The sequence below is a fragment of the Plectropomus leopardus genome, chromosome 17 (assembly GCF_008729295.1).
Source record: "Plectropomus leopardus isolate mb chromosome 17, YSFRI_Pleo_2.0, whole genome shotgun sequence".
Taxonomy (NCBI): domain Eukaryota; kingdom Metazoa; phylum Chordata; class Actinopteri; order Perciformes; family Serranidae; genus Plectropomus; species Plectropomus leopardus.
The window spans coordinates 5,166,462-5,193,023 of NC_056479.1; the positions used below are offsets into that span (position 1 = coordinate 5,166,462).

At 37.8% G+C, this 26,562-nt stretch overlaps 1 protein-coding gene across 1 annotated transcript; it reads left to right on the forward strand.

The window, feature by feature from the left end:
* The first annotated feature begins 2,472 nt into the window (after positions 1–2,472).
* spns1 (spinster homolog 1 (Drosophila)) lies at positions 2,473–22,640 on the forward strand. Its single transcript, XM_042504528.1, is given in 14 exon segments — positions 2,473–2,706; positions 10,256–10,471; positions 11,280–11,345; positions 13,009–13,145; positions 13,860–13,901; positions 13,903–14,012; positions 14,721–14,787; positions 15,442–15,584; positions 18,115–18,267; positions 18,404–18,593; positions 19,412–19,477; positions 20,450–20,548; positions 20,725–20,893; positions 21,594–22,640. Coding segments are annotated over 13 exon segments (1,521 nt in total). The 5' UTR covers positions 2,473–2,706; positions 10,256–10,263; the 3' UTR covers positions 21,665–22,640.
* Positions 22,641–26,562: the final 3,922 nt, after the last annotated feature.

A 26,562-nucleotide genomic window follows, 5' to 3' on the forward strand; every position in this document is an offset into this window, starting at 1 on the left:
GCTTTGAGAGAGTTACCTCAAATTTGGCACAAACGTCCTTTTGGACTCAAGAATGAACTCATAAGAAATTGGTGGACAAAGGTCAATTTAACTTTACAAAACATGTTTTTGACTTTAACTTCAGAATTCAAACGTTAATTATTACAAAATTTCACACAAATGTCTCATAGGATCAATTGAGTAAGTGATTGCATTTTATATTCAAAAGGTCAACTTCATATTCATAATTTTCTGCAAAAACACTGACATTTGGTCAGACAGAATTGGTGACACTAGTTTTGACACTGTGCTGATTGTAGAGATCCTCTGTGCTGCTGGGGGAAAGATGTGTGTGAAGCATCCGTGTTTCCACAGATATAAATGTAAACTGTGGGTGCAACTTGACTGGTATGTGGAGGCACACAACTGTGACGTGATAACTCTACCTTTGCCAATGCAATTATTATTATTGTTGCTAATAGTCCTAAAATAATACCTGCCTTCCCATGCATGAAAAATTTAAACTTTGCAAATAGATCAAGTTAAAAGTCCCTCAACTAAAACTTTGGGCTTGTAGTCCTGAAGGTGGTGCTACAGCATCTGTTAAAAGTTTGAAATTTCCAAAAAGCATGACAATTTACTGCAACTGTGCAACAAAAACTACCAAAATAAAATAATAATACTTTGTCTTAATAAAAGTAAGTATCTAGAATAACCACATACTTAAAAATCACGAATAAGTAACTCCAGCAAATCTATCAAGAAGACTGTATTATTATATATCCTTTGATTTTCTAAATATAATGGAAAACATTATACATTATCAGAATCCATCAGAGTGAGATTATTTGTGTCAATGATTTTAACAAAGTTTTTTTCCTGAACAGTGTCATCATCAGACATAAGTTGATCTGAAATGTAATGCTGTATATTGGGATACAGATACTTAAAAAATAATACTGCATCACAATATTAATATTACCTTATTGCCCTCTCTACATTCAAGTATTAAGCCAACTAGGGCTGTAACAAATGATTTTTTCAATATAAAGCTATGTGATAATCACTTCGCTTCCTAGATCAGTCGATTCATTTTCTGGTCTTTAAAATGTCGAAAAATAGTGTATAATGTGGAGTGGAACTCTGTAATGTTTGGCTTAAATTATTAATCTGTAATCAAAAATGATTATGTTTTGTTTATCAAAACAATAGACTGACAAATAATTTTGTACCTCTACATACTTAGGTTATTACTGCTGATGCATTACCATCTCTCTCTCTCTCTCTCTCTACATATATATATATATATATTTAACCTTTCGTTAAATTGGACACACAGCACACATGGTTGGCTGAAGATTAGGAATTTTTGGATCGAGATAGTGTCATGGTGATTCTCTACGATTCATTTTAGTGAAATCATGAGCACCAAAGAAGACGGTTATACCAATATAGTAAGAGATGCCAAAAAAAGACATTTAAATAAACACTGACTGTATTTCCCATCTTTGCAGGGCAACAGTTTTGTGTGAAAGGAAATAAAAGCTTGTCCCATATAGACGCCTATCCCAAATATAAGCCTGCTGAGCCCAGTGGTTAAAGCAAACAATAGTGGGGGCTACTGATAGTTGCTTTTTGTGATATATATTAATAATCTGTCTGTTTCTCGTCATTGGTAATGTGGACCCGTAGGAACAGATGAGCCACCATGTCCCCTGACACTCACCCTTCCCACTTAGTGAGACAGAAGGACGGCAGTAGGACTGGTACTTTATCCTTTTGATGAAGTTTAGCCTGCTGGATAGCAGTTAGTCTTCTTATTGTGATAATATGGTGTAAGATGTAATTCTATTCACTTTTCTAGGCGTCTTGATGCTTTTAATATTATTTTGGTAATATTGCTATATTGATTATAATCAATATCACCTCCATTCCTTTCATTTTTTCAGAGCTCATCGGTAATAATTTCTAAAGTCCAATGGGCAAATACAAAAAACATGACAGTATTTACAAAAAAATATCAGAAAACAGAGATAGATAGATAGATAGATAGATAGATAGATAGATCTGCTCTGATAATACAGTATGAACTCTGCACTATGCACTAAGTGGTTTTGAATGATGTTTTTTTTATTTTTTTTCATGTTATAATGTGCTGTCCAGTACGGTTGATGTCTTTTGTTTTATGTTTTTATGCTCTCAGCACAAGACAAATTCCCTTAGATATATACAAGTAGAAAGTAGTATAAAATGAAAATACTGCCTCAAAACTGAACTTGTGCAGTACTGGAGTTTAAGTATCTGTGTGTATATTTTCACCACTTTAGTATAAACGCATAGACTCCTTACAAATGTATTCTATTTATATACAGCCTATGTATAAACAATATAATAATGGCTCCTCCCGTGGTACATGCATGGTACTGTTTATATTACCCAATCGTTATTATCATGTGACCTGATCTTGAAGTCATGTGACCGACGGGGCGGCAGCGTAGTCAGATCCAACATGGCGGCGGTGCAGAATTGTTATCTCAGAAGTGTCCCGGAGTAATTGTTTTAGTTTTATTTAAAAGTTTTCCCGACAGACGGTGTTCCCGGGAGACGTTTTCACCGTTAACCCTCAGCATGGGTTGTGAATAGCACTCGCAGCTCCGTGTGACGACGACAGTGTTTGCAGCGGCGGCGGGAGGACAGAGAAGCGTCAGCCCTGACTCATCCTGCCAGGTAAACAACAACATACAGGCTAACACCCGCTCACTGCCAACCGCCTCAACTCCAGCTAGCCGCACAATGAACCGTCAAGTGGACGATAAAATTAAACCAGTCTGTTTTTGTTAACTCATAAAAGCTCATGAAAGCAAAGTAAATGTTTAATGAACTATGACATGTGCCATACTTTTGTTTAGAAAACCTCACGCCGGACTCCATTCAAAACATTGCGAATTTCCCATTTCACTGTCTGGCGCCGAGCTTCACAACAAATCGATGTAGATAATACGCGAAATAAGTCGTTTGTGAGAAAATGTTTTCAGTTAATCGTCTAACTTATTTGCCGAATTTATCAAAAGATAACTGCCACACGTAAAGCGCTTGAAGGTAACGCGTTGTGTGCTTTTAAGCTGGGTATGTAAAAGTGACAGAATCCTGAATGGAGTTTGGTGTGGCTTTCCCTCCGCATAACTTTACTAACGTTAGCTTTGTCGCCAAGGTTGGTGCACAAAACTGATAACATCCTGAATGTGCTAGGTAGACCCCTTTAAATGTCCCATGTGAATTCTCATCAAAGTAGTATTACGTTTGTTGCGAGGAGAGTTAAGCTACGGTAAACTGTTGAAATTCTGAAAGGAGTCTGGGGTGCTCGTTAAAAAGCAATAAACCACAGAGGCTACAAAATAAAGCCAACGTGAAGTGCCAAAAACTGTACTTTCTTAAATAGCCTTATGTGGCTGGTTCCAAACCAGAGTAAAATGTGACTTTACAGCAGAAATAAACATATTTACAGCCTGGTACAAAAAAATGTCGTCTCTGTGGTTAATTTCAGCATTCATGACAGCTCTACAGGAGTGAATTTCTAAAGGTTATAATTTAATATAAAGCTTATAAAGCTACACGTAATTAAGGTCTGGCGGCTTTGAGTGACAGGCTGTCTGCTGACAGTGTCCTCTCAGTCAGCTCCACCCCTGCTCCTCCACAGCCCCACCCACCTTCCCAAATATGGTCATTCGGGGTCTGCCGGTATTGGTTTTTCAGAGCCGATAACAATTCTTAGTAGTAACTGAGACACATGACCGATATTTGAAACTGTTATGCATTTACAATAAAATTTTAATTTAGAATTTGGAATATAACAAACTCCAATACAAAATGCCTTTAGAAAATGTTAAATCAAAATGGCAATTTTCAGCATCATATACAGCAAGTTCCCAGCAACTTTTATATAAAGTCAAGTGAAATTTAACTAAAAAATGAATGAATGAATAAAATATCTCCTTGAGGTTTTACAAAGTTAAAGTTCCCCCCATGCTGACACGTTCTTTGCATGTATTGCAGACTGACATCTTTAGTGTTGGTTTAGTGTGATATTCCAATACTGCACTTTTGGATCTTTTCTTTAGCATTTCGGGATAAGTTGGGGTGCGTCGTCCATCTTTATATACAGTCTCTCCCGAGGGAGAGAGACAGCTGCAGCAGAGCTAAGGTAGAGCACTATTTAACTAATTTTATCGGCAGTTATTAAAATGAAATACAGATACAGATCATCTGCAAAATGCCAAATATTGGTCCCGATAATCTGCCAGGCCGATGATCTGTCGACCCATAATGATCACTTCTGGCTCTAAAAAACAAAAAAGGTAACGGCTGTAATGCAGAACTTTAGGCTTCAAAACAAGAGTCGACAAAGCAGTGAGTGATGTCACAGAAGCTAGTTTTATAGTTTGTGTTTGCTCTTGAAATTTTGTTTGATTTATCTAACATAACTACCAAATTTATCAGAAGCATTTCACCTCATGCAAGTGCAAAAAAAAACTTTTTTTTTGATAACCTGGAGTTTTTTTCAAAATTGATGTGTTTCCATTAGGCATGTTTTGTATTCACAATTTTAATTTGTGCAATTTGAGGGTTAATGGAAACTGCTTAGTGAGAGTCTGGTCTTGTACTAATAGCTTATTGATCATTGCCTGATGTCAGACAGAACTGTCAACTTTTGACACTCCGTTTCAAACTCGTACCCAGTAGGGTGGGTTCAAAAGTCTGAACCCAGGCAACGCTGATCAATGAGTTGTGTCGGCAAGTGGGGCAAAGTTTAACACACCTGGATGGCCGCTCTGTGCATGCAGTGCACTCCTACAGTGTCTTTCTGGCCAAATCTGTTACAGAGGGAGCTTTTCAATACTCATAATGCTATTATTTTTAGGTTTTAATCACACCAGCAGCCTTTAATGTGTGGGATTCAAAAAGATGGACATGACTTTAAGCTTTTAACATGAGACTTTCAATAATATTATACAGTAAATTTGATAACATCAGTATATGGAGTGGCAGTAGTAGTGGTTGTGATATTAACGCATCAATATTATCCGAGCATAAGGACATGGGCTGCAATTATTGATTTGTGATTATTGTCTAGACCAATTGATTAATTAGTCTAAAACGTCACAAAAAACATTAAAAGACTCTAAAGTGTAGAGTGAAAGAGTTGTGTTTTGTTCAACCAACAGTCCAAAATCCAAGTATGTTCCCTTAAGTATCATAGAAAACAAAGAAAGCCATCAAATCCTTCTTTTTAGGACACTAAAGCCACAGAATCTCTTGTGTTTTTGCTTTAAAAATTGAGTTGAACAAATAATCAATGATGGGAAGTGCCAGTGATTCATTTTCTTCATATCTACCAATCCAATAATCAACTAGTCATTCAAGCTAAGCAATGATTATTAAGCAATAATGCCCACATTTAAAAATAGAGCTGCAACAAGTCCATTAATTGATCAAAAGAAAATTAATCACCAGCTATTTTGCAAATCAGTTATCAGTCATTTTTCTAAAAATGTTTGCTGTTTCCAGCCTTTTAACTGTTAAAATTTACTGCTTTTCTTTGTCATTTATAATAATAATATTAATAATAATAATAACTTTTATTATTTAGCACATTTAAAAACACAGTTTACAAAGTGTTTTTATAAACAAAATGTATGATATTAATGAAGAGACTTTGGGTTTTGGGTTGTTGGTTGGCCAAAAGAAGCAATTTGAAGATGTCATTTTGGGCATAAATTTGTGATGAACAATATTTGACATTTGATACACTAAACCAGTAAGTCTTTTTTGCTTTATTTAATGTTGAGGAGCAGGAAGAATAAAGTTGTCTATCAAGCCCAAATGGCCAAACATTGTGATTTTTCACTTTTTAAAGAAAAAAGGAAAAAATATTATTTTAAATGGAACATTTTTGTATCATATGTCAGTGAAACAAGTCATTTGGAAATTTAGAATTGTTAATCTGTCTTTATTCATGTCTAATAGACCAAATGATTTATCAAGATAGTAATTTTCAGATGTTCTTGTATGCCGCAGCTTTATGTTTTCTTACATCTTGACCAGGAAACATGTCAGATTTAGTTTGCAGTGAGCTGAAAAAACAAAGTGAGAACAGGACCACATTGCTAAATAATTGACAGCTGATAAAGTAAAATTATCAGCTGCTTTATCTCCAACAAAAACATCCTCAGTCACACGAGCAGCGTCTGAGAGGAAAATAACATGTACATTTCATTAAAGCTTCAGAGAACCGCCCAGTGGGAATCTGCTGTTAATCTGCGTGATGAGTTTGTAACTGTGCAGTCGTCTTTAACAGGAAAAGTGATGTGTGTGCGCTGTAATCTTTTGCACGAGGATGCACAAATTAGTCACCACATCAGCACTGCATGCTCAGCGTCTTAGTCATGAGCTCCTCTGCAGACATGATTGCTGCATGTTGGGAGGCTCACATGATTGTAGTTTCACTAAGTCATGTCCACTTCGGCTTCTCCTTTCTCTGCCTCTTCCTCTTCTTCAGCTCAGGACCCTCAGCTCTGTGCAGCGGCAGCTTTATCTTTCCCTGCTGCAGACAGTGAAGCTGCTTTTTCACGTATTCTGTTTTAGTTGTCCTTAATCATACGTGGAATGTAAGTACATGTACTGGAGTATTGCCGTTTTAAACCGGTCAGACTAGAAATTCGGAGAAAGAGCTTGTGTGGCGGTTGTTGGAGTTGCCTATAAATGGGCAGAAACTCCAGGGAGTCTCTGTGAGAGTTTGTAACTGGTATCATAAAGATAATAGAGTCTAATTCGTTACTGCTGCTGAAAGTGTTTGCATTAAATATTCCCAGGGTTCCCGCACATCCTTAAGAAGTCCTAAAAGTCATTAAATTCATACATTTAAAAATGAGGCCTTAAATGGTATTAAATTAACTTAAATTAACTAATAAAGTCTTAAAAATGCTCTCACATAGGAAGTAAGTTTTTATGATTTGGGGTTTTTTTGGACGTGGTATTGTAAAGTATCAAAATTTTAACTTTTTTTTGTTAAGTAACTGAATGCTTTTCTTAAACTCGTCATGATGGGAATCTCACATGCAGATTTAAAAACACAAATCACCCAGAAATGTGAGATATTTCTCACTCCTATTGGTAAACTGAATTATTTTATGATAATATAGTATGTTCATTGTCTTCTAACATGTTCTTGTCAAAAGTCATGTTTTATGTTATAGTAAACATTTGGGCAAAATAAAGCTGCCCTTCCTCAAGTTTGGGTATTAGAAAATCGGCCTTAAGCTCAATTCGAAGTGGTATTAAAAAGGTTTTAAATGTTCCTCGCTGTAAGCTGCAGGAACCCTGCTTCAGCCATATTCTTCATTTTATTGACTTGTTTTCAACTCAAGTACTGCACTTATTTGTAAATCACTCAGTCATATAGTGTTAACATATTATTAGTGAAGAAATCTTTTTCATACATGCCTCCATGGAAGACAGCAAACATGTTGATTTACGGATTGTAGAGTTGCAGCGATATATACTGGTTTCTAGGAATATTGTGGTATAAAAATTGATGGTTGTCATATCATGGTGATATGGGCAGCTGACTATTGTTTTAAAGGAATACTTCACCCTCAAAATACCCATCAGTCACTCAACATGTGAGTCCTGAATACTTGAAGAAATCATTGTTTTTTCTCACATGCCTCCACTTAGACAGAAGAATCCAAAAACGTAGAAAATTCTGAAAGTAAATGAGGACCTCATTTATCAGCAGAAACTATAATAAGACATCTTTTTTACACAATCTCACAGAACTCGTGAACTATAATCCAAGTCTCATTTATCTAGTCCCATGCTCAAACACGTACATCCTCACAGAAAATGTCATAACTGAATTAAAAGTGCAACTTCTTTGTGCTCTCTTTAAAGCCAGATTCCAATACTAAAATGATTTAGTGAAAATGCATGTGTTTGTGAAGAACTGAGCATATGACTGGAAAAATGAGACTTAGATGATACAGCACAAGCTGTGTGAGAGTTTGTAAACTGATGATTTGATATAGTAGATGTAGTTTTGCTGTTGCTAAGCGTGGTACCCTGATCAGTCATTAGGTTCGCCATTTCCATGGAGGCATTTGAGTTTTTTTCATGAATTCAAAGTAACAAAATAGTCATTTTGTGACTGAAGTATTCTTTAATGAAATGTTTTTAGTCAGCTTTCATACACATGAAATTTAATTTTAGCTTCTCCCGCTGCCTTTTTAACAACATCTGAAGTTGTGAATTTTCATTAAAAAAGCATCATTTTGGACAAAAAGCTGAGAAAATAGTATTTTTTTCAAAGAAGGTCATTTTCAAGCACAAAATCAATTTCATTTTTACACTTTTTGGGGTTTTTTTCCCCCTCTTATTTTCTTATGTCAACTCGGATTGTACAAAAATAATGCCCAAAATAATATTCTGTTTGAATAATAGTGAAACTATAGAGTAAAAAGTTCCCCAAAATGTCAGGAAGCACCACAGCTACAGAACAGTCCCTAAGTACTGGCTTTGCTCTGAAAACTGCATATTTACATGTTGTTCTGCACAACAACATCAGATATCAGTTGATTATTTCAGTATAATCTTTTTTTAAATCTGTGTAAATACCTTTAAAGGGCAAATGCAACAAATAAAATGCAATGTTCAACTTGCCAAAAAGTGATTGCAGCTGTTATCTTGCCACAGAAAGTTTGGTTTTGCTTCAAAGTGACTAAATTTCATTCAGAGTGAATGTATTTGAGAGATTATAGCCCACTCAGTCCATTTTACCTGTGTAAATACCTTTTAAAAGACCAATGCAACAAATAAAATGCAATTTTCAACTTGCCAAAAAGTGATTGCAGCTACTATCTTGTTATTGAAAAGTTGTTTCTGCCTCACAGTTTTAATTCTTGGGATTTTGTTTGACTAATTGTAATCACACCAGTCATTTTGACCTGTGTAAATACCTTTAAAGGGCCAATGCAATGCATAAAATGCAATTTTCAACTTGCCAAAAAGTGATTGCAGCTGCTGTCTTCTCACTGTATGACACAGCACGGCAGGCAAGCTGTTTGAATCTATCTAGGTCTATCCATATCAAGTAAAAAAGACCATAGTTTATCATAGCCACCAATACAATAAAAGTAACACTTTGAAAATAGCCCCTTTGCATAACAAGTACTTTTGTTTCTTAAAGTACACTTTGCTGCTAATAGGGAGGGATGATAATAATGATGATATTGGGGTATTAGAGTAAAAAAAAAAACAAACTTTAAATGAACTTTGATTTAATGTTGCGAGACATTAAAACACCAACACTGGCAGAGGACCGAACACTTTTTAGGCACTGTTTTCTGATTAGTATCCCAGTTTCATTTTCATGTGAGTATTTGTTGTGACCTTCTGTAACAGTTGTACTGTTCCGAGATCAGTCCAAACAGGATTTTCCTGTGTAGCAGCTGCCACTTTGTGTAGACGACTACTTGAGGTCAAGTTTCTTTCCACAATACAGTTCACTGTTGTTTTTACTTTTCAATTCTTTTTTATTTCTTTTGAGCAATGTTAACCCTCGTCTTTAATTATGTGATTAAAAAAAAGACAGCATGCCTAAAGAATTCTGGATCGTCTACATGCTTAAATTTTCCACTTTGTTTTCATTTTAGTTTTCAAATTTCTTAAAGGCACACACTGCATGCTCATCTAGTTGATAAAGGTTAATGACATTAATGGCGTCTGTTAAAGTCTCTGGAGATTCATAACTAAACTTATGTGTTTGTATAAAGACACAAATATGCAGACAACCTTCTTTTAAAGATTTATTAGAAGATCTAGGGGACTGATTTGATAAAAGCTGAGAAGAAATTTCTTTCTCAACTTCACCCACTTGCAAGGTGCATAATAAAGGAAGAAAATATCTTGAGAGGTCAAAACTCAGCATCACTTGTCGGTTAAAAAAAACAACTTAATTGTGATACCAGAACTTATGAATAATATGGTTCAATTTTGCTGGAGTTTTGCCATTCTGAGATTTATAAAGCCATGTGTGTGCATGGTTCTGTTGAAACATCTTTTGCTCTTAATCACTTGTTTGCTATGTAAACCAACAAATAATGTTTTTGGTAATTAAACAGCATTTTAATCTGTCACCCTTGTTGCTTTTAAAAATCTGCATTAATAAATAATGAATAATGATTATGATGGACTAATTGTTGTTATCAATCCCCCTCCTCAGCGGCGGCCATGTCTCTGGGTGAGCCCACATCGGACTCGGCGCCATTCTTCTCAGATGACAGCGAGGCGGAGGGCCCGGAGGAGCAGGGCGGGGCGGCGGCATCACGACCGCAGGAGGAGTCAGCCAGCGGGGTGTCGAGCGCCCGAGCGTTGCTGACCGTGTTAATCCTGTGTTACATCAACCTGCTCAACTACATGGACAGGTTCACCGTCGCAGGTGCTGACCTCCACCTGCTGCAGCATCACAGCCAATCAGAATATTATTTAATATTAAAGATGTATATTCCAGAGCGGCTCATCAGGGTTTTTTATTTGATAAGCTCTTTGAGCAAGAGCATTAATGGAAGGAGTTTTAAAAAGCCACGCTTAGAGGAAAGATGAATGTTACAATCATCTAATTATTTACTGGAAAGAAGAATTTGATAATAGTAAAGAATTTGTTACTAACAAATGAAAGAAGCGGCACATTTCCTTGAAAGTAAAGTTCATTTTAAAACCCACATAACTATGAATTAATCATTCATATGCTTTTAAAAACTAGATTCTTATATAAAGTTAAATTGTTTTCTTGCCATCGGACATAATGAACTTTGGCATGTTCTGATGACCAGCTGTGCACTAACTAAAAGACTGGAAATTAGTTTGAACAATGGCTTTGTTTTCTGCAAAGATTTTCCTTGTTCACTGGTTAGATACCACCAGATTAAAGGTGTTTGGGCTACATCTAATGATTCTTTTTTTAAAGTGATTCATTTATGGTTTCCCAAGTCTAAGCTCCAAATGTCTTGTTTTGACCAAAAGAGATTCAGTTTTTCAAAATTTATAACAGAAAAAAAAACAGAAAATCGTCTCAGTGGAGTAACTGGAAGAATATACATTATGTTTTGTTTTTAAAAAAAATAGAATTAAATTGTTGCCAAATAATCATTTCAGCGCTAGTTGTAACACCTCCATGTTAACCCTTTTTGTGCTTGTTAATTGTTTCTTGAGAAGTGAAATGAAAACCACTGTGTTGACTCCACCAGGTGTTCTCCCAGACATCGAGCAGTACTTTGGGATTAATGACGAGATGTCCGGCCTACTACAAACAGGTAAGAAGTCAATGAAAATAATCCTTCAAGGTGTTTCCATCCATTAATCACTGAAACAACATGTAGAAATGACCTCAGATCAGCACTGACTTTTTTTTTTTAAATTATCTCATTTAGTGATGCAGTGTTGAAAAAACAGCATTCATCCGTTCTGTTCAAAAAAGTATTAACATCAGAAAATTCCAAAAAAAACAACAATTTTATATTTAGTTATTCACAGTTCTATATTGAAATTTGATTGAAAGCGGGATGTCCAAGTTTTCTAGAAAAAAGAATGATATATTCCAGGGAAGCAATGATTTTAAAATTATGTGAAAGCTTGAATAATATTTTTGCAGCACATTCAGTTTGTCTGTGCAGCTCATGTTCTTTACACGAAGTGTTGCTGAGACTGTTATTGATTTTAAACCATCATTTTACCATCTCTGTAATATGTAAATATACAAAATTCACTGTAAATACCAACGGCAGAGGATATAAAAATCCTATACTGCAAGTATTAGTACTAAAACTACACTGTGAAAACACTGCGACAAGTAAAAGTCCTGCATTGAAGGTGTTACTTCAGTGAAAGTATTTAAGTATAATCAGGAAAAAGTACTTTAATTATTAAAATGCCCCCTGTGACTGTTATCCTATTATAAATGATATAACTTATAGCTGTTTAAATAGGGGATTTATTAGGTAATTAGCAATTAATTAAAATGATTAATCAACGATTAAATAAATAAGGAAAAGGAGAACAGAAAAACAGTATTAACCACATTTAACAAACATAACGAATATGTGTGAAAATAAGTAAGTGTAAAACTACGTTGTCAAAACACACTGATATAATTAAAGGTTGTTAAAGATCATATTTAAGTAAAAGTATACAAGTACTAGCATCAAGATATAACAAAGTATGAAAGTACTTAATATGACCAAAAGTCTATCTACAAAACCTATAATTAGAAAATCACAAATTACACACACGCACGCACGCACGCACGCACGCACGCACGCTGGTCCACACAAGTATAGAGATACAAACGCACACACACACACACACACACACACACACACACACACACACACACACACACACAGGCACAGCTTGCGTTTGTGCGTTTGGCCCCAAAATCGGCAGGTAAGCAAAGTTCCAGTTCTGTAGGTATGAGACCTCCACACAACATTTCAAAGTACGTTTTACTTTGAATACGAAAATCAGTCAGTGTGGTCCTCTCTTACAGTCTGGAGATGTGCAGGTATGTCACATGTTGGTTGTGCAACAAAGACATAAATTGTCCGTTTCTATGATGTAGAAATCTCCTGATGTCTCCTTGAGTCTTTGCAGGAGCTCAGTTGACAGCTCCTTGCCCCGAATGAGTCGTAAGTTAACTCAAACTGTCGGTCGGGCAATAAAATCTGTCGTAGTTTAGTTCTGCTTACAAGAGTCACAAGTTCAACAAGGCAGTTAGGTTCATTAGCTGACCCTGAGGTTCATCTAAGGAATCTTTAAAGGAGTTTCAGTTTTGGGTAGGCATTTGAATATCTTCTTATCAAGAGTTGTCCTCATCATCCACTACAAATTAGATGACTCATGCATGACTGTAAGAGCAGGATTTTAGTGCTGGAGTTGGTTGAGATGGAACTCGTTTTGAACTTTTTTTTTTCCTTCCAGTTTTTATCTGCAGTTACATGTTCTTGGCCCCGGTCTTCGGATACCTGGGTGACAGGTACAACAGGAAGATCATCATGAGTTTTGGCATCACATTCTGGTCCTTGGTGACTCTTGCCAGCTCCTACACCCCCAAAAAAGTGAGTAACTGCTGCTTTCACTGACTAATGACATAAACACTGATTTTCTTTTTATTTTTTGATTATTATTATTTTTTTTTTTTTATTGAGAGCCAATATGGTACAAATACCAAATACACAGTACATATATATGTTCTAGTGTTTTTTGTTGCTTTTTTTTCCTTCTCTCTCCTTCTCTTCTGTTTTATTTTTCTGTTCCACCACACCACAATATCCTAACATCCCACCAACCCACCCCAAACCCCAGAAAGCAATTCAAACAAACAAAAGAAAAATGAACAGGCAGAAGAACGCCATAGGAAAGATTGTGAAAATGCTTACTCCTAGAAATTACATTTAATGAGGATCAGATGGGGTCCAGAGAGGTAAGGTCATTTACATAGGAAATGATAGACTGGCATCTTTTTTAGAAATTGGAAGATGAGCCTCTCAGAGAATATTTCACCTTTTCTAAGGTTGAGAAAAGTCCTAATACTCCTTCTGCTACATCCCAGTTGTCTGATGACTTTTCCAGTGTTTGCAAAATGTAAAACACATCTACAGGCTATGAATGAAGCAAAAGCAACAGCGTCTTAGTGATTGTTAGACAGACTTACCTGTGCAAGGGTGTACCTCAAAGACCACTATCAAGGGGCTGGGTTCAAGAGAAGCGGTTTTTAGTTTAAATTTGATTGTTGAAATGTAAATCCTTCTCTCTGCTTTGTTGTCCTGCAGCATTTCTGGGCCCTGTTGTTGACAAGAGGCCTGGTCGGATCGGAGAGAGGCCAGTTACTCCACCATCGCTCCCACCATCATCGCTGACCTCTACGTGAAGGGAAAAAGGACTAATATGCTCTCCATTTTTTATTTTGCCATCCCTGTCGGCAGGTGGGTTTAATAACACTCGACATCCTTTGGCTCTGTCAGATTTATGCATTATTTAAATCCAGTTTTATTACACAATCTATAATGTGGAGACACACTCCAGGCTCCTCATGTTTGCAGCTGATACAGTGCCTTGCAAAAGTTTTCACCTCCCTTAGTGTTTTTTGTAACTATTTTCTTGTGCTTTGAACTTTAATTTAAAAGGATTTTTATTTGGAATATTTTGTAATGGACCAACACAAAATGGACAAAATTGATGAAGTGAAATTTTATTTAAAAACAAAAAATCTAAAAACCTAAAGTGGTATGTCTTCACCCCTTTTGTCATAAGAACTGGTGCTATGGATAACTCTCAAAAGTCATATAATTTGTAAAAAAAAAAAAAAAAAAAAAAAGTCCACCTCTCCAAATAATCTAATTTTATATTTTTTTTCACAAATTTTGACTATTTTGTGTAGGTCTGTTGCATTAAAAGCCACTGTAAGTCAACATTTGATAAATTATGTAAAATATTTACCTCAATATTAAATTCCTGTTAACATTGTTTTGTTTCTTTTTAAGTGTGGTAGCTCCTCACTAAAGGAGTAAAAGTAATAAAAAATTAAGGAGCTAGAATGTGCACTTGAATATGATTTATCTCTTCATTTAACAATGTCAAACAGGAAGTGTTTTTCACCTGACCTATTTTTCGATGTCTTTTCTTCCTGTCAGCGGTCTCGGATACATCGTGGGATCACAAGTCAGTAGCTTAGCACATGACTGGCACTGGGCTCTGCGGGTAAGTGACAGTTTTTTATGTAGAAGGTTTTCGGGTTGCCCATTTCATTCACTTGAAAGCTAGACCAGCTCAAAGGAAATATCCAGGGGTTCCAGTTGATCCTTAAAAAGTCTAAAAAGCATTCCATTTCTTAAATTCATCATGATGGGAATCCAAGCAGTGGAATCGCACATGCAAGTTGAGAAACGGGTGCCTACCAAGAAAATAATAATAATAATAATAATAATAATACATTTTATTTTTGAAGTGCTTTTAAAAGAACTCAAAGACACTGTATAACGGATAATGCAGCTGAAGTATAATAACATAACTCACAAATACACAGCAAGCAAATCAACGACAAACCAACAGACAGACAAACAAACAAACAAAGGGGAAAAAACACACATTAAAAGCCTTTAAATAGCCCAGAACTTTTTTACCAGACATACAAAAAAAGATGTTTATCTTGCAATAAATATTTGGGCAAAATGAAATTGTCAGTTTGACTTAACAATGAACTGATTAGAATCTGCTGGTCAAATGTCACTGTGGCCTCACAAAACATGTTTTTGGCCATAACTTCCGTGATTTAAGCTGACTTGTTGATGTTGTTGCTTTTGTGCCAAGGTTGTTGTACCTGTGCCGTCCTCTCACATTGCTCCCTCTCCTCAGGTGACTCCGGGGCTGGGACTGATAGCGGTGGTGCTGCTGGTGTTCGTGGTCCAGGAGCCTAAACGAGGAGCTGTGGAAGCTCGACCGGAGCATCACCTGCACCAGACCAGCTGGCTGACCGACCTGAAGGCCCTGAGCAAGAAGTAGGTTCAACATCACTCACCTCTGACAACATTCAAGACCCAAAACTGCTTTATGTTTTTTAGAGATTTGATCAACTTTGAATTTGGAAAAAAAACATCTGGGTCTGAATTATTTTCTCATCTTGTAGTCACGAATTCGTTTTAAACCTTTTAAACTGGATGAACAGAATGGAAATCCAGGCACTCCAAAAACGTGAAAGGCAAGGAGGAATTACATTAAGCCTTAATAATAGTGGCTAAATCATGAAAAAAAACATGTTTCAAAAGCAAATTACATGTTTCAAATACTGCTGGTCTTTGTTGAAACATTGAGAAGACATGTTGGCTTTTTTAATAATTTAGCTCTAATCTATGATAAAAGCTTCTTAATTCAACCTCGCCTTTCAAGTTTTTCACATTTTTTGAGGGCATGGATTTCCCTTCAGTTTATCCTGTTGTTTCCCATTTTCCATAAGCACTCAACACAAGCTGCAATTATAGCCTACAGAGCAGCCACTCATCTCTCTCTTTTCTACCTTTTAAAATGTTAGGGGCTAATTAGTTTTATGTCCCCGCTTCCAATAGCCATGGCCAGAGGCATTATGTTTTGGGTTGCCTGTTCGTACATATATATACGGTCCATTCTTGTAAATGAGATATTTCAATAATGCCTTGAGGGGATTTCTTCAAATTTGGCACAAACATCCACTTTGATTAAATGATTTGATTGTGGTGGTCAAAGGTCAAGGTCACTGTGACCATGTCCCATCTGCCTCATTCTTCTGAACATGGTATCCCAAGAACACCTTGAGGGAATTTCTTCAAATTTGGCACAAACGTCATCTTGGACTTCAGAATTAACTGATTAGAATATAGAAGTCAAGGCGCAGGTCACTGCAACCTCACAAAACATATACTGGTCAGACACTGAATTGGTGACATTAATCTTGGGTGTCCACCTTGAATCTGTTCTGACTGTAGAGATTTTCTGAGCTGCTGGGGGAAATATGTGTGTGACGCATCTGTGTTTTCACAGGCATGGATGTAAACTGCATGTGAAACGTGACTTGTGCACCGTGTCATACAAAAACGAGGTGGTAATTTTAGTTACTGGTTGGTTTCTGGGATTTAGGGAGAATTTGGAGGCTACGGGGTTCATACATAGTAACATTGCATCCCTACAGAAGCTTTTGTAGAAGAGGTGTACATAAAGGTGGGTGATAGATCAATATACTCGATGTACTCACGGTCACAGTTTAACTTTCTGCTAACACGTTAACGCTAGCATCCAACTGTTGACCAGAAGCTTCAAATCGACCGCAAAAACATCAACACTTCCCTCCCATGACGAGTCCTTCAAAATGAAAGCACCATGTCCTGTTTTATTTATTTGATTATAACAGTACTCTTTTTAACTTATACTTTACTTTCTTTAACATTATAACAGTTTTTTATTAAAGTTAATCATCACAGTACTTTATGTAACTTTATTTTATGTTAGTAGTTGCTTAATCTGTAACTGTTGATCATTTAATATTTTGTATTTTAGTAGTTTACAGTAGTTTGGAGAAGATTTCAAAATATTGAGATATATATTGTGTATCACGATGTAGCCTAAAAATATTGTGATGTTATTTTAAAGCCATATTGCCCAACCCTATATGTACATAATGAAAGTTGATATACACAGTTCAGTACGATGGTTTTATACACTGGGGAACAAAGCCTGTAAAGGAACCAGAACATCCTGCATTTATTCCTCCTTTTGTATGAACTCTCCTCACTCTGTGTTTATAAGGTTCTTTTCTTCTCCTGAGTTTTATAATGCAGATAACGGCCAGCTAAAAAAGAGAGAAATCTAATCCAGTAAATCCTCTTTCATGAAGGTTGTAATATTAAGTTTGTGTTGAAGCCGTTTCTCAGAGGTGTAAGGATGTAGTTTGTGGTGCTGTTAAACTGAGATATGTCTGTATCAAAGAGTGTGAACACCACAACCTGTTTCACCAAATTCAAAACATGAGATGTTTTCTTCTTGCATTTTTTCGTTTTACTAATCAGAACAGTACTTGTGTGAGGGTGCATGTACCATTTTTGTGTAAAAGGTGATGCTGCCTTAATTTGCACTCTGCAGCACTTTGCACATTTCTTTTGTGAGCCGGGTTTTATTGTGAGAGCGCTGCAGCTCTTTCTTGTAAACTGTCCTGTCATGTCTGAGTCATCGTGGAACATTTGCATAATGGAAACTTACATCTGATTGACAAAGATTCATTAAACACATAAAATAACAGTGTGTTGTGTTCCAAAGGGCTTCAGACACATTACTAACGTTACAAAATCTGTCAATACTCTGTTAAAAAAGGTCAGCTCCCCTTGTAAAGTTTCTATGCCTTTGCGCCAGCTATAGCCCAGGCCGAGATTTTGGCGATCATTTCTGTTTTCATGCAGGTTGCAGCACTCAAACTTGTCTGCTGCTTTGTATGTGTTAATAGATTTTTGCTGGATGATGTCTCACTGTTTTAGTTCACCTTCTGATCTCTTGTTTCCTCCGCAGCTACAGCTTTGTGTTGTCCACTTTTGGCTTCACAGCGGTGGCGTTTGTCACCGGCTCTCTTGCACTGTGGGCTCCAACGTTCCTCTTCAGAGCGGCTGTCTTCACCGGGGAGAAACCTCCCTGTGTGGAGGGAAACTGTGCATCATCTGACAGGTAGCATGCTGTTAGGCTCCTGCAACAGTTGCAACATTTCGTCATGCTTTCACATAAATCCCTGCTGGAGAGAAACAGATTTTTATGGGTATTTGTCAGAATGAGCAGCACCCTGACACTGTTTCTCCTCTAACAGTTTGATTTTCGGGGCCATCACCTGCGTCACAGGTGTGCTGGGCGTGGCCACTGGCGTGCAGGTCAGTCGACAGCTGAGAACAACGAACCCCAGAGCCGACCCTCTGGTCTGTGCTGCCGGTCTGCTCCTCTCGGCACCTTTCCTCTACCTGGCCATCGTCTTTGCTCAGGCCAGCACCATCGCCACATACGTGAGTCCTCCTCCTCTCAGCCTCCTGCTCCTGTTCTCACTGTTTCAAATAATGCTTAGCTTTAAAGAGTAGTTAATAATTGGTTATCTTTTAAATTTTTCTTTGCTTTGAGTTAGGGTGGAGCAGTATAAAGTGTTATTTTCACCATTGTGCACTAAATCATGTAGAAGATGACCTACGGTCCTCACATATACTCAGGCTGCAAAAACACTTGATTTGATTAGATCAAAGTATATATTGTGAATATTGTGGCAGAAAATGGGAATTTTTATGTTTAAAGTTAACTTTAAAAAAAAAAAAAATTAAAAAAGGGGTTGGGATTTGCTAAGTATCCGCTTCCTCCTACTCCTTTCAGAAATGAAATACTTACCAGTGTTTATATTAATAATAACCATAGTCTCAATGGAGCTGGACTGTTAATGAGGAGGTATTAAAATATATACTCTGTTGGGTTATTTATAGCGCAGTAGAGGCAGAGAGGAGTAGCAGAACATCAGACACATCAAAAGTGAAACTAAACCGTTCATTCTGCTGGGCCTAAAACTCTCTTTCACTTACGAAAATCTGCAAATATCTTCTCTTATCCATCAATCTGATCAGCTTTGAATGGATCGACAGATCAATTATCCACCTCATGAGTGACATTCAGCTGCGAAGGAGATTAAAATAACTCCATCCACCCTCCACTTCCCCAGAAATGGGACATTTAAGGGGCATTGCCACACCACTGCACAACTCTGCTGCTCATTGCTGCAGCGTGTGCAATTGCAGTCTTAGTTGCTTTCCACCTCAGGTAACGTTGACATCTGTCCCCTCAGGTCTTCATCTTCTTCGGAGAGACCTTCCTGTCGATGAACTGGGCCATCGTGGCTGATATCCTGCTGGTAAGAGAGTCTCCCTCTTTTATTATTAGTTCACTCTGTAGATGAACAGCAGCATTATCACAGGACTCGGGGACACTCACAGGACATTTTGATATATGTATGAAACATTTGAATATTTTGATAAATAAATTATCTAAATGATCTGACAGTATTAATACTTACATGTCATTGCGCATTGAAGCATTCCTCTGAGGCTCATCTCATGATAAGTCACGTTTGACTTCATTACACTGTTAGGACCACAAATGTGTTTAATTTTATTTTATGTACAGTGTGTTATATTTATCCCAATATTTCAACATCTCCACTATTTTATTTCCTAGATTCTCTTTGTTTACTTTGTGTTGTTGTTGTTCTTGCATTCTTATTGCCAGCGACTGCTTCTCTGTCATCATATTTATTTAAATTAGGGGTCAAAAGATTATCGGCCTGACCGATTATTGGGGACAATATTTGGCATTTTGCCGGTTGTCTGTATTGGCCTTTTTATTTGAATGATCGCCAATAAAATTAATTCATTAAAATGTGCAAAGAAAGTGTCAGCATGGGAGGAACTTTTAATTTGTAAAAACCTCAAACCTAAATATTCACTTGACTTTATTTAAAAATTAAAAAAAAGAAGTTGCTGGGAACTTTTTGTATATGATGTTGAAAGTTTCAGATTTGATTAAACATTTGCCAAAGGCATTTAAACAGAGTTTAGTGTTGGAGTTGGTTATGTTCCAAATTCTAAATATTGGCACAAAGATTTAAATTTTAATGGTAAATGCATAACGTTTCCAAATATTAGTTATCAGTCTCAGTAAGTACTAGTAATCGGTATCAGCCCTGAAAAAACAATATCGGTTGACCCCTAATTTAAATATGGGTTAAATATGAATAAATAAAATGAATTAATAAATAAGTTGTGCATCAGACAAAGAAATACTTAAAATTAAACTTTTTCTTAAAATTTCTTTTACTGTATTTCAGTACGTGGTTGTTCCCACTCGTCGCTCCACAGCTGAAGCTCTGCAGATTGTCATCTCACATCTACTGGGAGATGCAGGAAGTCCATATCTGATTGGAGTGGTATGTCATTACACACACACACACACACACACACACACACACACACACACACACACACACACCAAACAACATGGTCGAACAATATACAACATCATAGCAAAACATTTATTCTTTTCTTTTTTCCTATATTGCCATGCCTGACTGTTGTTAAATCTGCCCTCCTCTGTGTCTCTCAGGTTTCAGACTCCCTGAGAAAGAGGGACTCGTTCCTCTGGCAGTTCCGCTCTCTGCAGCTCTCTCTGCTGCTCTGCTCCTTTGTGTCTGTGATTGGCGGAGGTTTCTTCCTCACCACCGCCCTTTTCATCGAAAGAGACCGCGATCGTGCAGAGAACTACGTCCCCACAGGTGATGCAATCCTAATGTTCCCAAGCATAAGTAATGTGTAGTTAAAGCCGCATGCTATGTCACATTACAGTAAGTCCCATATTGATGGATTTGTACTTATTAGCAGTTATTCTGAGTATAGGTGGAAGCAGAGCATCTGTTATATAAACTTCACTACCCAGGTGAGCTACAAACACCTTAAATTGTACTTAAATACAGCACTTGTGCAGCGTAACAGCACGTTAAACCACATCAAACTCAAACAGGTTAATCCCAGCTCAATTTGTGGCAAACCAGACTTCAATAAACTCTGCCTTTTAGAGTCACCCTTTCTGAATTACCCCTGTGAGTCACACTGTTGGAAGAAGTATTCAGATACTTCAGGAAGCAGTGTGTAGGGTTTTGTGACAGCTAGCATTGAGGTAGCACCTTTTCCATGTACTTCATAGAACCTATGAAGGCCTTCAGGTAACATAAAAGCATGAGGGGCCCTCTGGAGAACCAAGTAGATCCCCCTAAATCCTACACTCTGGATACCACACCCCATTATGATGATGTGATGATGATGATGATGATGATGATGATGATGGTGGTGGTGGTGGTGGTGGTGGTGATGACGATGACGATGATCATAGTGATGATGATAACGGTGACGACAATGGTGTGTTTTCAGAGGTGCAGAGGCAGAATGAATGAACTTCATTGTTCTCTGTGTTAACAGATGATGAGCCGATCGTTGTACCGAAGAGCGGCCGATCCACCAGAGTCCCAGTCTCCAGTGTTCTCATCTGATGACAGAAACCTGTCAGCCTGGTCAAACACACACCTGCGGTTATTATACTTAATGTTTTTTAGGACTGAACACCGATTGGACTATCTGCTATGCAGAAAAGTTTTAGGATAGGTTTATTTTTTAATTCTTGACATTATACTTTTTTTTTATAATTTTACCGTGCCCGGGAACATGCCGTCGTTTTGGGAGAACTTTTTTGCATATCAGTCTCCAGAGCACCAAGTTTGTTGAGAATGTTTTTGCAACCAGACAGGATGTTGAGAGACTCTGAGGAAACACAACAGAAACTGCTTGTTGGGTTTTATTCGACACTCGTGAACCGGAGCCAAATGACCTGATTATCTATATTCTTTCTTACCATCCGTGGAGCTCTATACCTGCTAATGTCATAAAGACGATATGATCCATACCCTGTGTAACAACAACCAAAAATCAGGCTGCATTTTGCTCCTCACGTTATTTTATATACAGGAAAAGCTTTATTAATTAGTTCATAACCGTGGATTTGTATATGTTTGAAGTAGTTTTAATTATAACACTAATATTCTTACAGTTGTCCAACAACCAGGAAATAATGTCATTTTTATTCATCTGTTTATCCTTTGCAGACGATACTGCTCTTTTTAAATCCTGCTTCTCAAGCTGCAAATGTCCACAGCGTTAAAGGGAGTGCTGTTTAAAGAGCTGGGACATTTTATTTGAACTTCTTTTTTTGGCAGGTTTCTGGTTTTCTTTGTGTCACGTTTGAGCTCAGTCTGGTTAAGAGACCCTCATCAAGTCGACTGATGGGAGAAACTAGTTTGACAGTTTGTCTCAGCAGTTAAAGCACACTCTGTAGAACATATGGTTATATTTTTTAAAAGAAAAGCAAAGAAAACACTTTTAATTGGATGTTGATAATCAAAGTTGTTTGTTAACCTCAAATTATTTTAGTCAATCTTTTTTTGTGAACTTATTAAACAAGAATTAATTTATCACATTTGTTTGTTTACATTTGATGGAAATATGTCATTAACAAGTTGGTCAAATGATTTTTAATGATCCAGGAGAAGAAAATGATTTATTAAAAAAAAACATTATTATTATTATTATTATTTTTATTATTATTCTCAAAGCAAAATAGATAAAGATTGCACCTCATCAAAGTAATCAATTTCTTTGTAGCTTCATATTTAATTATTCATAATTAATTAATTCAATTTTAATAGTTTGACACTTTGGTTAAATGCACTTCTCTTTCTTGCCAAAAGTCAAATGTTCAGATTGATACCACTCTCATACATACAGCTGGTTAGCTTAACTAACATAAAGACTTGAAACAGGGGGGAAACAACTAGCCTGGCTCTGTGCAAAGCTAACAAAATCCACCTACCAGCATCTGTAATGCTCACTGATTATTGTCATATCATATATAGTTTTTATACTGATTACAGGGGGGATCAAGAAATGGACTGTGTTCGAAATCTGTCCTTATTTATGATGTGGTGCATCATTTGCTGGGTCATCAGTGACAAGTGTCAGGAATATCAGTTTACTGCTCACCACTTAGTTAATTATCAAGGGAGCAGTGAATGAGTGATTTCAGACACAGTCGTAGTCCACTACATAAGTCTGTTTTAAAAGTTGATTTTGTTTGTGTGAAATCCTCAACAACCCCAGTAGCAATACACACAAACAAACACAAAACTAATATATTAAGAATCTATAGATAAGGATGAAATAGTACGGAAATGATTGAAACAAGGAGCCATAATCACAATGACACAATGAATAATACAGTTTACCATATTTTTTATCCTTCACATGTAATGTGCATTGCTGTGAATGAAATGCTTTGCACACTCACGTACCAAGCAAACTTTAGTCACTCATCTTTCAATGAGTTAGACTTGGTTTGCAAACGTACAGAATGTACCTCGGGGGCCCTTCTGTGTGGAGTTTGCATGTTCTCCCCGTGTCTGCGTGGGTTCTCTCTGGGGTCTCCAGCTTCCTCCCACAGTCCAAAGACATGCAGCTCAGGTTGATTGGTGACTCTAAATTGCCCTTAGGTGTGACTGTGAGCGTGTATGGCTGTCTGTCTATATGTGTCGGCCCTGCGATAGTCTGGCGACCTGTCCAGGGTGTACCCCGCCTTCCGCCCGATTACAGCTGGGATTGGCTCCAGCCCCCCCGCAACCCTTACGAGGACAAGCGGCTACAGAAAATGACTGACTGACTGACTGACGGAATGTACCTTTCTTCCAATCAGAAAAGTAGGCCATAAGCTGACTGGTAGCTTCTGGTGAGCTTTTCACATTTACAGCATTTACTGTGGCCTCCGTCTGAACCTCAAGGTCATTTGCTTCTATAGATGCTGATACTATGTTTCGGGGGCCAAGCTGCTTCTGGTTTCCTCAAAAACTTTGGACCCTCAATTCAAGTGTTGTTCTGAAGGAAGTCTCCATGTTGCACTCGTGGATGCATCATCCACAGGGTTTTCCTTGGAGCCGACATAACGCAATTGGGCAGGTTTGGTGGCTTCTCTAACAGTTGAGGCCCTGTTTGCCTCAAAGGTATAATAATGCTTATCTGACATCTTCATGTACTTCAGTACAGACGTGCTGTCTGTCCAAATGACTGACTCTTGTAGCTGGAGTTTCAGCACTGCTTTCAGTATCAGGTCCACACAAACAGCCAGGGCAGCAGCTCAGCTCTACGCGAGGATCTTTAAGGGTGTAACTCTGGCCTTTCCCTGCAGGAATGCAACACTGATGTTATTTCTGTTGTTCTGAAGCCTGAGGTAAGTGACAGTTCCATATCCTGCCTCGCTAGCATCAGAGAAATGATGGACTAGAACATGTACAGGAAGTCTAAAGTTCTTTGGCTTGATGCACCTCTCAACCTGGAACTCAGCATATCCAGCTTCTCCAACCGCCTCATCCACTGATGCAAGATGGCATGGGGTGTGGTCTCATCCCATCCAAAGTTTCTCCTGCAGCGTTCCTTCACCATTATTTGGTGGGCAGAACTACAGGTGCAAGAAATCCAAGAGGATCGTACGCAGAACCAGACACAACATTCCATGTCTTGTGCAAGGCTTGTGATGAACCTCCACTTTAAACCTGAATGCGTCCTTCTCGATGCACCACTGCAGACCAAGAGCTCTGTCAACAGTGAGTTCACCTCTTTGGAGATTCAGCTCCTTCGAGGGTTTGGCTCAATGTTCTCAGGAGTAGTTTGTAGTAGTTTGGTGTAACTGCTGCTGATCCACTTTGTCAGACAATCATCGACAGAAAAGTTCTCAGTTATTGTTTGCACCACCACAGGGGGAAAGTTGGACTGATTGTCATCTGCAGTTTTTCTGAAAGCAAAGCTGGCAGAGCAACAAACAGATGTACATTTGAAACTCTGCCACACTTCCTCCAGCCACCACAAAAAAATGAAGGAAGTCTCTGTGCTCCACTGAAACCTTGACCTGATGGAGCATGGCCTGTATGTCGCCCATGACTGCCACAGGTTCCAACCTGAACCTGAGGAGGACACCCAACCATGTGCTGGTGAAGTTGGGAACCTGCAAAAGCTGTTGATCTAAAGGTGTTCCCTTAAATGCCGCACCACAGTCAAACACCACCTGCAGACTTCTCTTCTTTGGGTGATTTGAGCCATGGTGAGGAATATAAGCACACCTAATCACTGCCACGACTCAGGTGATCTGTGGGTACTTGCATAGCGTATCCGTTGCTGATCATCTCATTAAATAATGTTTTGTATTTCTCAAAAAAGTGTTCATTGCTCATGAACATCCTCTTCAGACCAACAGCCTTTACTTCACCAAGAAGATGTTGTTGGGCAAAGACACATTTTTGACCTTAAAAGGCAGTTTCAGGCTGGAAATGTTCACCATCAAGTGTAGCAGAAGAGTGCAGATGTCAGCAAGATGTGTTTTTTCCACAGCATGAGCATTACGCAGAGAGGGTTCCACAGACTGTAAAGATGCATTCAACTGAATGTCCACTCCCTATGTCCAGCTGCATGTAAGCTGAGCAGCCTCTTGAGAAAGCGTAACGGTTGGTGTTGGTTTAGCTGATGACAATAACCAGTCCTAATTTTGCTGTGATTTGCTCTGATTGCCAGGCTGGTATTCTGTTGCCAAAGCCCACTGAGCCCTTTGGAAATAGTTGCTCTCCTTTGTGCCTGTTTAGGTAAGAATTCATTGCATTGGATGATGGTTTGGATACACTTTGGACATCAGAGGCCTGCAACACTGTTTTAGCTGTAGTTGCATCTAGCATAGCTTCCAGTTTAAGCTGCTCCCTTTTCCTTTTGCTGTTGTTTTTCCAAGATGTGCTTTTCCTTTAAAGTTTCCACCTGAGCAAGCAGCGCAGGTCTGTTTGTCTCTGCCTTATTTGCGCAGAAGAAGTGGCGCTGGTTTTTTCTCTTTATGAACTCCTCTTACTTGTTTGCTTGCCACATAACAAACACTCTGGAGTAATCATCACCAATAACTTTAAGTCCTCATGTTCCCATATCAACCACAGTTTCTGAAATGAAGTCACCATTTAACATGCTTTTTGCTTTGAACAACGCTTCACACCCTTCTTTTTAATCATCAGGTAATACTCCATCAAAGAATCATGACTACCTTTCACTTCACTTTCACTTCAAATGTTGACCAACATCAAGAGTACCTTTAATTTCTGATTTTTAGACCATAAATTGTATCTCTCAATTTACTAGTCTTATTTAGCTTAGCTTTTCTTGAGATCTGAAACACTTAAAGCCTTTCTGCAAGTGCTTTCAACAGTCAGTTTAACAACACATTTTTCTTTGTCCTTTTGTGCAACTGTGCAGTTTGCATCGTCAAATTGCGCAGTAGCCTCCATAGACATGTCCATATCATTACACGCATCCATATTCA